The following is a 14,672-nucleotide window of genomic DNA, read 5'->3' as shown; positions in this document are numbered from 1 at the left end:
TTTGTACAGCTTTTTAAAGGACAATTTTTCTCTGTTCAAAAAGCACTATTTTTAGTGAAAAAAATGTTTTCAAGTAGAATCGTATTGTCCAATCCCTCAGCTACAAATTTCTATAAGAAACCTCAACTGCTCCTTGCAAATAAAGATTCTTTAGGAAAGATTGATTTCTTGTTTTAAACAAAAGACCTGGATGCTTTTTATTCATGCAAGTCTTTGCCTGTAGTTATCAGCTACTATTTAGTACCTATACAAAAGGGTTTTACTTATGTAAAGAGTCATAAAATTGTACTGTTAGTGATCCATGAGAGTTTTTCTGTGTTTCTTCGTGTTTATCCAGAACTCTGTTCTGCCTTTAAATTCTGTTCATAGGTTTTCTCACAGTTTATAGGTTTTCTCACAGTAGCAGCGTGCAAAAAGTTTCACTTTCAAACCAGTTGTAATCTGAGCAATACATATTGGTCTGACCTTTATTATAGGGTTTTAATGGCTTCTGACCATACCAAAAGTGTTCAGATCTTCTAATGGTCCTGTGTCAAGTTTAAGTGATCTGCCTCCAGCTTGACAAGATCAGATCAGCATTAAATGTTTTGCATTCAAAATGTTTTATATTTTGAATACATTGGTTATATTTGGAAACAAAAGGACAGGAGCCTCTCAAATTTTTTCCTCCTTAACCCAAAACCCTTTATCAGAAACTCCTTTTTACCCAATGTAGTTAAAACATGTAAAATCAATTTAAATGCACCTGTTTTGATTGAGTAATGGATTTGTGTGTCTTTAGTAGCTACAAAATAACTATTCTTGCACAATCTTGGATAATTTATCTAAGTTTGAAAAACACTGGACTAGAAAGATTTTGAGTTTTGTATGTTTCTATAAAAGTCTGACAGCCACTGCTTCTATTTGCAGAGTTGCAAATCAGGCTACTAAAATTTCTTAGAGTGAAGCATAACCATTGTATAATTGTTTTTTATATTAAAGAGAAAATCTTCATATGATCTCATATGAAGACTTGTGGAAAAGAGGAGTATTTGAAAATGCACATACAATGTGCAACACATTGTTTGCATTGCAATGTGCAGGATGCAAATTCACCATTCCATCCCTTGCCTTTATTTAAGGTAGGGAGTAGTCCATGTCACAATGGCTACGCATCCTTTAATATCCCATCTTTCTATTGATTTCAAGTCATGTAAGAGAAGGGTGCAAAACTTCCATTTGTTCAAGGGTCACACAGATTTTGCGCAGCACATCAGGAGATGACATAACAAGAACACATTTGGCAAGTAGGTTGGCAAAACCCTAGGCTTCACATTTTGCACTCATGCTATTAGGAAATCTGCACACAAATTCTCTTGTGCATAGAGAAACACTTTAAGTTACAGGTTATAACTTTGTCGTTCTTTTTAACAGTGAAGTAAGGAGCTACATTTGACAAAGCTTGACTAGTCTTGAAATTCAATAAGAGTTTAGCCCTGGTTTATTGTTGGATGTAAGACAGAGAGAGAAGGTTAAAGTCAGAATGTGCAAGCCTCCCAGAAATAGGCAATGACAAACCAGTTCCTTACAGAGAATAAGTCACCAAGCACTTTGGTATAGGCACCAATTAGAAATCAGAAGACTCTTGAGTTCTAGTCTGCATTAGGCATAAACACTGGTTGGATGATTTTGGGCTACTCATTCTCCCTCAGCTGAAGTCATTTCACAGAGTTGTTCTTGGGGGGGGGGGAATAGAAGGAGGAAGGATTATTAGACATATTTGTCACCTTCAGACGACAATAATAATAAAGACTGGATTTTTAAAATTCTAAAAAAAGTTCCAATGGAAAAAAACTTTACTTTTACTTTAAGACAATGGCATGTAAGTACCATATTTTTCAGAGTATAAGACGCACCGGAGTATAATACGCACCAAGGTTTTGAAGAGGCAAATTTTTAAAAAAGGTTTTTGCACTCTGCAAACCTCCATACTTTTTGTGAAAACTGGCCCGTTTTGGTTCCAAAAAAGGCATGAATAGCCTTTAGGGGGCTTGCAGAGTGCTCCTGGGGTGGTCCCTCTCCCCAAATGAGCAAAAAACAGCCCGTTTTTCGCAAAAATAGGTCAAAAATGGCAAGCATAGCCTTTAGGAGGTTTACAGAGTACTCCTGGGGTCTGGCGCGGGGCAAAATTGAGCAGAAAAACGGCCCATTTTTCACTCATTTCTGCCTTCCCCAGCCCCCAAAAGCTCTCTGAAAGCCTTCTACAGGCTATGCACGGCCATTTTAGTGAAGTGGTGGGTTTCAGGAGGAAAAAAAAATACTGTATTCAGTGTGTACGATGCACCCAGATTTTCAGCCTTTTTTGAGGGAAAAGGGTGCATCTTATACTTCAAAAAATACTGGTATATAGAATTTTTTAAAAAGAAAATCATTGAATGAGAACACAAGTTGTGCATTCATACTGCTTTTAGCCTCAACAAAGCCCTTGCAATATAACGAGGAAGCTTCATCCTAGGATTTTTTCAATGTGATGTAGTTTGGATGTAAATTAATATTTCTCTCCTTCCCTTTACAAAGGACATATTAAATAGCAGGAGTAGAAGATTCCCTAATACAAGGGTGGCAAATGTAAAAATGTTGCTGAAACCCCAACTTGGAAGTAAAGGTTTATCCAAGAGACTAGAATGAATCCCTTAGATCAAGTTCATAAGAACGCAGATAACTTGAAGAAACTATAATCCAAAAACACCTCTACAAATATAAACAATGTTCCATCCCTTCGCCTTACACCTAATTTTTCTTCTTGCCTTCTATAACTGACCATTTATTTACCAATTTGGAGAAGACTCTCCATCTCTCCTCTATGTTGTAACCACACAGCTCACAATCATGTTATTCTCTGACTGTGGGAAATGTACAGCCCGATTCAAATGTTGCTCAGTCCCACCATAGTGAATAGAGCAATGTTTCTCAATCTCAGCAACTTTAAGATGGGTAAACTCCAATTTCCCTACCATGGATTTCCGCATACTGGCTGGAGAATTTTGGGAGTTGAAAGTCCACCCAATTTAAAGTTGATGAGATTGAAAATCACTGAAGTAGGGGGATGGATGCAGAAAGGTGCTGCCATTCATAAAAATAGGCATCTTCTTCCTCTATCTCAGGTCTTCAAACTACTGACCATGGGCCGGATACCACCCACCAAAGCAATTGATCTAGCCCTTGCTGGACCATGAAGTTGCCACAACCAAATTGCCCTGCCAATTGGAATAAGGCGAGAGCAGCTATCTCCTCGCTCGCACCTTCTCATCCAAGCTGCTGGGCATTGCTCCGGTTCTTTTTGCCACAGCCAGGCAGCCTTTTCTTCCAATTCTAGCTATGCCTTGGCACTCACAGCATTGGGAGCCCAGCACTGCTGTTCCCCACACTTCAACTAGCAGCCTCTGCTCGCATCAAGAAGCTGGCGGCCCAGCAAGAGGAGGCCAAAGATGCGTGCAAGATGACGTGCCACTTCCGGGTCAGTTTGGGGAGACACCAGAGGGACAACTTGTCTGAAAGAACTATAGCAGAGCCTTGCAGCTTTTATCTGCCAGCTAGCCTTCAGGTAATGCTCCTCCTCCACCTCCTCCTTTCCCCTTCCCCTTTCCGCAGTGTCCTGTTTTTCCAAACACCTGGGCCAGGCAGCAATTCCCAGGGAGGCACTCCAACCAAGGAGGCTCAGACTGTATCCTGGCTTGCCAGGGAAGGCATGTGCGCCAGCAAAAGAGACAAGCTTCAGTTGCTCATTCTGCTGCAACCCCGAACAATCAGCCTTGGCTGTGGCTTACAGGCGCTCTGTCCGCCAGGAGGAAGAGAAGCAACAAAGCGCTGCCTCCCACTGGCCCTACATCCCCAGATTGAGCTTCAAGCAGAAGGGCTTGCTTTGGCCCTGGGCTGGAGCAGTGACAAGGCAATGGCAATGGCATGAAGGGAAGCTGCGCGATTGGAGGCCCAGCTGTCACAGCCTGCAATAAACTCTCCATCTTCGGCGCCACCAGCATGATTGACCTGGCCACCCTGGCACAAGCCCTGAAGGGGGTGTTGGCTAAATTGGCCATGCCCACCCAGTCACATGATGACCTAGCCATGCGTACCCAATCACATGATGATCTAGCCACTCTACCCAGTCACATGATGATCTAGCCACACCTACCCAGTCACATGATGATCTAGCCACTCTATCCAACCACATGATGATCTAGCCACACCTACCCAGCTGGTCCGACTCCACAACAGTCTGAGGGACCGTGTTTAAAAAGTTTGAGGACCCCTGATCTACCTGGAAGCAATTTGTTGAGATATAAAATTCCACCAGGTAAAAAAGTAAAAATTACCCTCCCCCAAGTCTTCCTTAAACGCTCTTCTACCCAGCCTCCCTTATGTGGAATTGAACTTACACAACTTATTCTTACACTGCCTGCCTTATGACGACTAGGTCACTCTCAGCTGATCTCTCATCAGTGCTTCTCATTGCATTAGCTTGTCACCATCTATGGTCACACGTTAAAGTTTATCAAGCTAATTTATTTAATAAGATCTCCAAACATTCTCAGCATTTAAATTTAACAAAAGATTCCTGCCGGCTCCATTCAACATGTTTATAAGATATATATATATATATATATATATATATATATATATATATATATATATATATATATATATATATATATATATATATATATATATATATATATATATATATATGATTTTTTACAACCCCTGGTAAGCCCCAATTATGGGAGGAAGCTAACTGCTTCCATCATCTGTCCTTCGGCTCGTCACAAGAGTCCATCACAACAGAAACCCAATATTTTTACTGTTGCCTTTGTTATATTTGTGGGTTTTTTTATAAAAACACAAATAAAAAAAAACATATATATATATATATATATATATATATATATATATATATATATATATATATATATATATATATATATATATTATATATATATAAAATATAACATGTATATGTTTGTGTGTGTGTGTGTATATACACATACATACATACATACATACACACATATACATATACATATACATATACATATACATATATTTCCTTAAATCCAATTTTCTCCAGAACTATCCCACATAATAAAGCAAGATGGTAACATAAAGACCTTGCCTAAGTTCATTCAGCATGCTAAATAGTGGTTACTAAAACACAATTCCATAATTATGTAAGGTATTCTGATGAAATAAGTAAACCTCATTATGATTTATATGATGACCTAGTTCCCACAACCTGCTACTTTGATTTCTAGAGAATGACTTCATTGGGGGATTCAAAAATTTTTACTACTGGTTCTGTGGCTGTGGCTTGATGGTATGGTGTGGTTTGTTGAGCATGACTTGGTGAGTGTGGCAGGGGAAGGATACTGTAAAATCTCCATTCCCACCCCACTTCAGGGGAAGGATACTGCAAACTCCCCAATTCCTCTTGATCAGCTGGGACTCAGGAGGCAGTGAACAAATGGGGGCGGGGCCAGTCAGTAGTTCGGTTCTCTGAACTACTCAAAACCTCTGCTACCGGTTCTCCAGAACTGGTCAGAACCTGCTGACTATCACCTCTGAATCACATACTGCCAACCTTCTTTTTGGCTTAGTGTATTGTTTAGCATGAATATGTCTATATCAATAGACTCAAGGGAGTGGTACCCATCTCAATATAGCTACATTATAGAACAAATGAAAATTTGGAATCTGCAGGTCTTATTATTATTACAACTTTAAAGAGCCATCCTGGAATTACACAAAACTTCTCCCAAAGGTGCTTTTTCAAGAGACAGCTGGATTTTCTGGATTTTCTTTGAAGATGTTTCACTTCTCATCCAAGAAAAGTCTTCAGCTCAGAGCTAAAGCTTGGATGAGAAGTGAAACATCTTCAAAGAAAATCCAGAAAATTCAGCTGTCTCTTGAAAAAGCACCTTGAAAGAGTTTAATCAGTTTTCAGAATGTCTGGCACGAAATATCTGCCCATAGAAATTAGTTCTTTATCCCTGTAAGTTATATACAGTATGTACTTAACTTGGAATTACAATGTTTATTGTTAATGTACGCTTATGTTAAGGAGAGCTATTAGGAGACAAAAAACCTTTCACTGCAAATTATAAAGCAGTACTTTCATAGCTTAATATTTTTTACAATATTTTTATACACAAATATTTTCTGAAAATTACAACTCCTACATCAACTACAAATTACTGAAAGGAAATTTGCAATCAGAGTTCTATGTACTCTGATTATTTCCTAGAATAAATATTACATAATTTAGTGTCCAATAAATTATAGCATTACAATTAGAATATACATGGTTGCTGAGATTATGCACCTCAAAAAAGAACACTCCACTATTAATTGTTTTCCATACTTTAAGGCTAAAGTCCTGAAACAGCAATTAGTTTTCAGAGTGGACCTTTGACAGCTATTAGTTTTAAATGACTCCGCCTTCTTATAATAAAAACAACCTGATGCAGGTTAATGTATTTTCTTAGGAAATTTAAATATTTCCCTGCCTAACCTATTTGAGAGAAATATCTCAATATTTCCTGAATAAAGATAATAAATCTGCAAATAAAACCTCTGTCCAGGAACAGTCTACTATATATGTCTTTGAAGGATCACTGCAAGAAAGAAGGCATAAAAACTTAATCATATTCAGTACATATTGGATGGATACAAAACTGAAATAACAAAGCAAGTTAAGAAATATAAATATCAGAGATATGTTTATGCATATGTTTTGAACAGATTCATTATCTTATAGTTTAAAGGGGTTTAGCTCAATTTTAATGAATTAATTTAGTCTCACCTTTTACATAGTTTCATTGTTAAATTTAAAAATGATCTATATTTTTTTTACTCAGTTGATAATACAAAATAACTATTCTTTTTACTCTTGTCACCCTACTAAGTGAGAAAAGATTGCTCATGGTTCTTAAAATATGTTTTCTATCTTTTGACACAAGATCAAGTTCTTACACTTCTTTAATTACAAGTTTCAAAACCAGAAAAAACAGATCAAGTCATCCAGCTGTTCTCAGTGTCAATTCCTTCTGATTCCCATATTTTCCTGGAGTCTCAAAAAAAATGGAAATTAGTATGTCATATGCTAAATATAAGGATTTGTATAGGAATAAGTTATTCAATTAGACATACGGTTTAAGTTTTAAAAAACTGTAAACAGTTCAAGAGAAAAACAAAATATCTTTTACATCATAAATGGATCAACCCTTAATCTGCTCAAACTCGGGAGTTACTTGGCTGACGAGGAAATGCACTCTGCAGCTGCTCAGAGGTTCTCTTGTATTCTAGGCTGACATACTTTGCTCCAAGACTGAACTCCGACAAAGATGAAAAGATGCCAGAGCTAAGCCCTAACTTTAATCAGCGCTGCATCTGAATCCAGTAAAATAACTAGGAAAGGTCTCGTAAGGCGCGGCACGCCTTTTCCTCGCTCGGGGGCTACCCGGCTCGCCAGGCACTTCACTTACCCAATTTTTTGAACGCGCGGTGCCCCGAGGATTTCGTAGTTCCTCCATGATGATGGGCAGAAAGCTGCTGGTGGTGGTGATAACTTTCCAAGCGGGACTTTTTCCATTTTCCGCAAAACATGGCTGAGCTTACTGGCTCCCCTATCCTCCGGTTTGGGGCTGAGGAAGCCCTTTTATCGTCTTGTAGCCCCACTTGCAGGGCAGCCCTATCCTCTAGATTGAAATTCTGCTTGTCCAGCCTCCTTTGTGACTCGCCGCTGCCGCGCGCAGATTGGAGAAGCAGAGCTTGTCAGGAATTCTCAAATTACAGCTGAGGCCAGAGGTTTAACTCTTTCCCGACCTTCGGCTGTCTGCCTGGAGATCCGCTCCCCGATTCATAGCCTTCTTTAGCAGCTGGGAAGATAGATGGTGCGCGCCCCGACATCATCTCAAGGAATAGCCCTCTCGAATTTCGAGGAGCTTGGAGGGCAACTTCGGGGAAGAAGAAAAAAAATAAACAATTTCTGGTTGATTTGCACCCTACTATAACATTTGCAATTTTTGTATTATATTTATAAAATGGGGTCCGGGAATTACTCCAGAAGTACTGTAAACTCAGGATGGGGCCTACTTACCCAGTTTCCACTTCAACGAACTTTCCTCTTCATAAAACAATATCCCTTCCATTGATGTGGAAAATAAGGGCATAGCACAGGCCTGGAAGAAAGGGAGCTGTGGTTTAAAAAGATGGCACTGTTTACAATAAAGAAAATATAGTTCATGGAGTAAACTTTTCTTATTTGAGTGACACATTCGAAAAGACTCAGGTAGAACAAGGATTGGATTCCCGCTACATATTAGACCAGTGTTTTTCAAATTTTATAACTTTAAGATGCATGGGTTTCCAATTTGGAAAATATTGCACCAAGGTTGCTTACTTTGTGTCTTGGAATATTGGCTGAAGGCAACCAATAAAATTAACTTGTGATACAATATGTTGGGCGACTATGTAAAATACAATAAATCATGGCTTATATACTACTAGGCAGCATGAATCCAACCACAGGTACGAAGAAACGACAAGAGAACTGCCACACTTGGCAACACCATACAGGGCAAAAATGAGGACTCCCAAATCAGAAAGCGCTATATATCCCTCCACCCAACACATGCACACTTCCCTCTAACTGAGTCACTTGAAGAGAGGTCCTATCCATTATTTCACCTTTTAAAAGGATAAAAATCCATTTCTTCCAGCACACTCTAAATGAATATAATCAGAAGAGGTTTCAGAGTTTTTTACTTGTACAAACTTCTACAACTTCCATCCAAATACAGGGCAAACACATGAGGGATTCCATTTTTAAGGTTGACTCCAAGTACAGATGTTGAATTCCACTGAATCCAGCATACATCTAGTCAAAGGTAAGATTTTCATTCATGTACTTTGCCACACTCTATTTTACAAATGGATTTTGTCCATACAGGGAAGCAGCTCCATCTTGAGGCCAAATGCATTTATCTCCCAGTTGTATCCCATGTTTAGCTGGCTTTCAGAATGATTTATTATAATAGTCATGGAAAAACAAAGAATGAGAATTTTGGACATTTAGAAGGATGCAGACAATGAACACAGTTTTCAGTGTCAAATAAAAAATCACAAGACCAAATATTTAAATCAATAATATCAAAAAAGAGGAAAATAATAACATAAGAAGTTAAAATATATTTTACGAAGGTCAGAAAAAAATCATAGAAAAATTAAACACAATTATCTAAAATAAATAATGTAAGAGTTCTAAGAGAGGGAAGTGTTATAAGAAAATGGATAATTGTGCTCATAACTGCTATGAAGAATATAGGAAGTCAATCCTTTTTTTTCCTTTTTTTCTTTTCTTCAACATATATATCCTGCCTTTATTATTTTTACAAATAACTCCAGGCGATAAAGAACACTTCTTTCTCCTACTATTTTTCCTCACAAAAACAACCCTGTGAGGTGAATTGGGTTGAGAAAGAGTGATTGGCCCAAAGTTACCCAGTTGGTTTTCATGGCTAAGATAGCATTTGAACTCACAGTGTCCTGCTGTTTAGCCCTGACCCCTAGACCAAACTGGCTCTTTTTGCTTTCTCTTTTTTTCTTTTTTCTTTCTTACTTTACATTAGTTTGCACTAGTTTTTAATCTTCTTTTTTAAAGATTTCAATAAAAGTTACACTTAAAAAAAGAAAAATATTTCACAATCCTTTACAAGCGGAATTATACAATGATAGAAATATTTGTAGAAAAATAGTACTAAAGAGCCAGTTATAAAAAGAGATATAAAATGCAATAAATCAACTGTCATGTAGGAAAGCAGGCACAGATGAAATGCCACTTTGAGGCTTCACAAGAAGAAGCAATCTATGGATTAAAAACTCTATGTCAACAAATATGGAAGAAGACTTCATCTGACTGGAAACTAATGTTATATATGTATGAATATATGTAGGGTATATCAAAAGTTTTCTTGTTCTTTTTCCAGTGAAAATGATATTGAACTCAATAATGTTCAAATATCATGAGTCAAATGAGTTTAAAAAAGTTTTTTTATTTAATGTAATTTATATAATAAACTGTCTACAAGACCTGATTTTTGGAGCACCTATATACAGCTATACCAACATAGCAGTATTTAAGAATATACCAATTTTTGCATTATTTCTTCACACAATAGAATAGTAGAATAGAATTCTTTATTGGCCAAGTGTGATTGGACACACAAGGAATTTGTCTTTGGTGTATGTGCTCTCAGTGTACATAAGAAAAATAAAATACATTTATCAAGAATAAAAAAATACAACACTTAGTGATAGTCAAGGTTACTAATAAGCTATCAAACTGTACTAGGAAACAAATAAAAACAATATAAATTGAAAGATACAAGCAATATGGTTATAGTCATAAGTGGGGAGAGATAGATATTAGGAAGAAAGAGAAGAATAATATTAATACAATCTTAGTAAATTATTGACAGTGTTGTGGGAATTAGTTTTTAAGCAGAGTGATGGCATTTGGGAAATGACATATATATATATATATAAAATGCAATTCCAAATGCACAACACTGGATTTCAGAAAAGATTGAGAGGCACAAAATAAGACAGCTAATATAATATATATATTATTAATGAAAAGAGCAAAAGAGCATTTGCTTTTTTTGTTTTCTTTGACTATACAGGTCATGCCACTGCCACAATAAGAAACATAATATGACAATATGTGCCAGAACATCTGTACAATAAACAATAACTTATTGAATGGATAAACAAAGTGTTTCACAATAGGGAAGGAAATGAGACAACAATCCATACAGTATTGTTAATATTGCCTCTGTATTTAATTAGTATGAATATATTACATTGCAGGATATGAAGAAATTATATCAATTTAAAATCAGAAGTCACCCCAGTATACTTTTTTTATCATAACAGTATCCAATCAACACTTCTTCAACATCCATGCATTTTTTAACCACTGTTGTGGCATTTCCCACAATAGCATACCCCCTATTTATTTTTCTGACTATTTATTTGCACTTAATGTGAAATAATAGATTTATATTTCAATTATTTGCCTGTGGAAGTAGTTATGAAAATTTTTATTGCTTTCTAAGGAACATTCCAATAGCATCTAACATGCATGAGTCTTTTGCAAAATATTGTTTAGATTGCATAAAAAATTGTTTTTAGACAGTAAAAAAAAAAAGAGGTTAAAGGGGTCTTGAAGAGGTTATATCATCTGCATACCTCAAATTATTTATGGTTTTTCCCCGGATCTTCACTCTCACATTAGACAGTTCCAGATCTAATTCCTGTTTCTTAAACATACAGATTGAGCAAAAAAAGGTGCTCAAAAGGTGTGATTCTGAATAAATCTGTGTTACCATTAAGTCTTCTCACTGTTGCCTCCTGCTTTGTGTACAATGATGGGATGAGTCTGATCAAGTGGGTTGGGACACCAACATCATGCAAAGCCATCCATAGTCTATTGTATTCTACATAGTCAAAAGCTTTTCTGTAATCAGTAAATCATATATTCAGATCCTTCTGATATTCATGAGTTTTTTCCATAATCCATCTACTCGCCGCACTCCTTTCTAATGCCAGCTGATGCATCTGTAATTCTTGATTGATGATATTCTGTGGCCTCTGTTTAACAATTTTTAATATATTCTTGCTTGCATGAGAAATCAGTACAATCATGTGATAATTGGAGAAGTTTCTGCTATTGACTTTCTTTACTAATAGGATAAAAGATATCTTTTCCAGGCCTGATGCCCTAGTCCAGTGTTTCTCAACCTTGGCAACTTGAAGATGTCCGGACTTCAACTCCCAGAATTCCCCAGCCAGGAGTTGAAGTCCAGACATCTTCAAGTTGCTAAGGTTGGGAAACACTGCCCTAGTCCATATCTCTTGACACAGGGCAGTGATGATGTTAACTGGCACTCATCTTAATAAGGAGATGGCAGCTGGTGGCTTTCTATTCTCACATCCCTCACCACCGCCATCACCATTGCTTCCATGCTGAGCTCCAGGCTGTTTGGCATTCTGAGAATTCGGCGGTGGCAGTAGTGGGAGGGAAGGCAGTGAGGAAGAGGTGGCAGGTGATGGCTTCTCTTGGGGAAGGTGAAAACGAGAAGATCCTAACAGCCACGTATTCCCCATCCACTCCCTGGCCACCCCTACCACCAAACTGTCCAAACTCTAAATGGCCCAGAGCTCAGCACAGAAGCAACAGTGGCAGCGGTGGGAAATGTGAGGATGGGATTTTGGGGGATAATACCTTTTTTCACTTTGCACAGTTTGAGCTTCATTTAGCCACTAATAGCTGATGGACTGCGCTACAACCAACACCAGGAAAGTGTCTTAACTGAATCTTTCCAGTGTTCTTGTCATAAAATATAATCTATCTGATTTCAATATTGTCCATTTGGTGCTGTCCATGTGTTTAAACCGCACTTGTGTTGCATAAATCATGTGTTTATTATGCTGAGATGATTTTCCTGACAGTTGCACTAGGCGATCACCAGTTTCATTCTGTTCACCTAGCCTCAGAGATGGCATTCAGCCAGTTCTGACAGGTTCTGGAGAACTGGTAGCAGAAATTTTGAGTAGTTGGGAGAAATAGGCTGGATCTGCCCCTGCTGCCTCCCAGCTGATCTTCTTTCATTGCCTTGAACAGGAGAACAGAGCTGGAAAGCAAGTTAGTAGGGTGGGAATGGGGTATTTGCAGAAATCTTCCCTCAGGAATGGAGATGGAATGGGGATTTTGCAGTATCCTTCCTGTGCTACGCCTACAAAGCCATGCCCACAAAGTCATGCCACGCCCACAGAACTGGCAGTAAAAAAAAATTAAATCCCACCACTGCCTAGCCCAGCCCAAACATTCCTACTATTCTTGTAACTTCTCCTTGGTTTAACTTTGCATTGAAATCACCCATAATATATATTTTAAAAATCCTTTGTTATTTGCTTGACAGCACATTGAAACTAATTATAAAAATGTTCTATTTCATGATCATCATCTGAGTCTACAGTTGGGGCGCAGATTTGTAGTAGGTTGGTATTGAGTGGCTTGCTTTGAATTTGGATATATATTATGCTATCATTGTGAACATATTTAGCCACTTGTTGCTTAAGCAGAATGAAACTCCTTTTCATCTGATATTATTACAATTTTGAGTTAATCCAGGGACATGTCTCTAACATTCCATGTTCCAATTTCATATAACTTTGTATAGTGTAGGCAACCTCCTTTGTCATGAGCACCATCCAGGGGTGGGTCTGGTTTGCTCATGTGCGTGCTGCGCGTGCATGCACAGTGCAATTAAAATTGTTCTGTGCATGCGCAGAACTGAAAAACAAGATGGCACTGCCCGGGAAACCAGTTCAGGGGCATAGCAGGCCTGGGTGACTGCCAGTTCCAGCGACCCAGGCCGCCAAACCACTACCAGTTCGGCTGAACCAGTCTGAATGGGTAGGAACCCACCACTGGCACCATCAGTTGATGGGCTTCCCAAAAGCTTTCTCCAACAACTTCATAAAAACCCTGACAACTAAAAGCTAACCCTTGCTCTTTTCCAGTAGCTTGAGGGCTACCACCCACCCTGGAAGGTCTGTTGGTTGTCCACATCTGAGTCATGTTGAGTTATCATCATAAAGTGTTCTAGTGATGTTTTTTACAGGATAATTCACCATTGCTTTCCCCAACCCTCCCCATTTATCCAGGCTTGGATACAGTTGATTAACCATACGGTCACATACAGTAGATTAATCAATCATATGTCTGGGTTAATAAAAGATGAAAAGTCATTTTAAATCATTTTAAAAACAAAAATACAATCAATTAAAACATAAAAAATGTTTTTAAAAACTGGCACTGAATAGTCCATGGATTTCTGTTCCATGATTTCTGTGTGGTATCTTCAATGCATATCTTTCAAAGGCAATAAAATCAAAGCCAATACAGTGCAGTTTCTGGGCAACAGCTCACATGGTCTCTCTCTTGACTTTGTATCTTTTTTTAAGTATCCTCATTCATACTCTTGTCCAGTGGTGAGATTTTTTTTTTTTTACTACTGGTTCTGTGGGCGTGGTTTGGCGGGCGTGGTATGGTGGGTGTGGTGTGGCTTGGTGGGAATGGTTACTGCAAAATCTCCATTCCCTCCCAATCAGCTGGATCTCGGGAGGCAGAGAATAGATGGGGGCAAGGCTAGTCAGAGGTGTATTTACTGGTTCTCCGAACTACTCAAAATTTCCGCTACCAGTTCTCCAGGACTGGTCAGAACCTGCTGAATTACCACTCTTGCCCAGTTACTAATAAAGATACTACACAGTCAAAAATTGTAATGCAGCTGCCATTGCAAGGTTGCAAACTACGAATGGTAGAAAAAGGATACAGAACACTAGTCCTTCTCTGCCATTTAGTAGTCTTCTGAAATTTTACAGCCAAGATAAGGTGGCCCCAAAGTTCAATTGTTTCTATTTTATCCGACATAAAATACAAATAAAATCCTCAATTATACATAATATACAAATCAAAAACCCCAAACTTTAACCTAAGACTGTCTATTGTTGACCTCATCCCATTCCTAAGAGGTCTGTAAGGGTGTGCATAAGCACGCAATTGTGCCTAT

The 14,672-nt window shown here is 38.0% G+C and overlaps 1 protein-coding gene across 2 annotated transcripts in view; it reads right to left on the bottom strand.

Annotated features, from left to right (window-relative positions):
- Positions 1–7,747, bottom strand: part of PLCD3 (phospholipase C delta 3) — a 70,048-nt gene extending 62,301 nt beyond the window's left edge. For both annotated transcript variants that reach the window (XM_032235441.1, XM_032235442.1), the window contains exon 1: positions 7,518–7,747. In XM_032235441.1, the coding sequence (XP_032091332.1) occupies positions 7,518–7,638 (121 nt within the window). In that variant the 5' untranslated portion in view covers positions 7,639–7,747. The remainder of the gene's footprint in view (positions 1–7,517) is intronic.
- Between the last annotated feature and the right edge of the window lie 6,925 nt (positions 7,748–14,672).

The sequence above is a fragment of the Thamnophis elegans genome, chromosome Z (genome assembly GCF_009769535.1).
Source record: "Thamnophis elegans isolate rThaEle1 chromosome Z, rThaEle1.pri, whole genome shotgun sequence".
In the NCBI taxonomy this organism is placed as follows: Eukaryota; Metazoa; Chordata; class Lepidosauria; order Squamata; family Colubridae; genus Thamnophis; species Thamnophis elegans.
The sequence above is the reverse complement of the archived record's forward strand: the minus strand, read 5'-3'. Positions and strand labels throughout refer to the sequence as shown.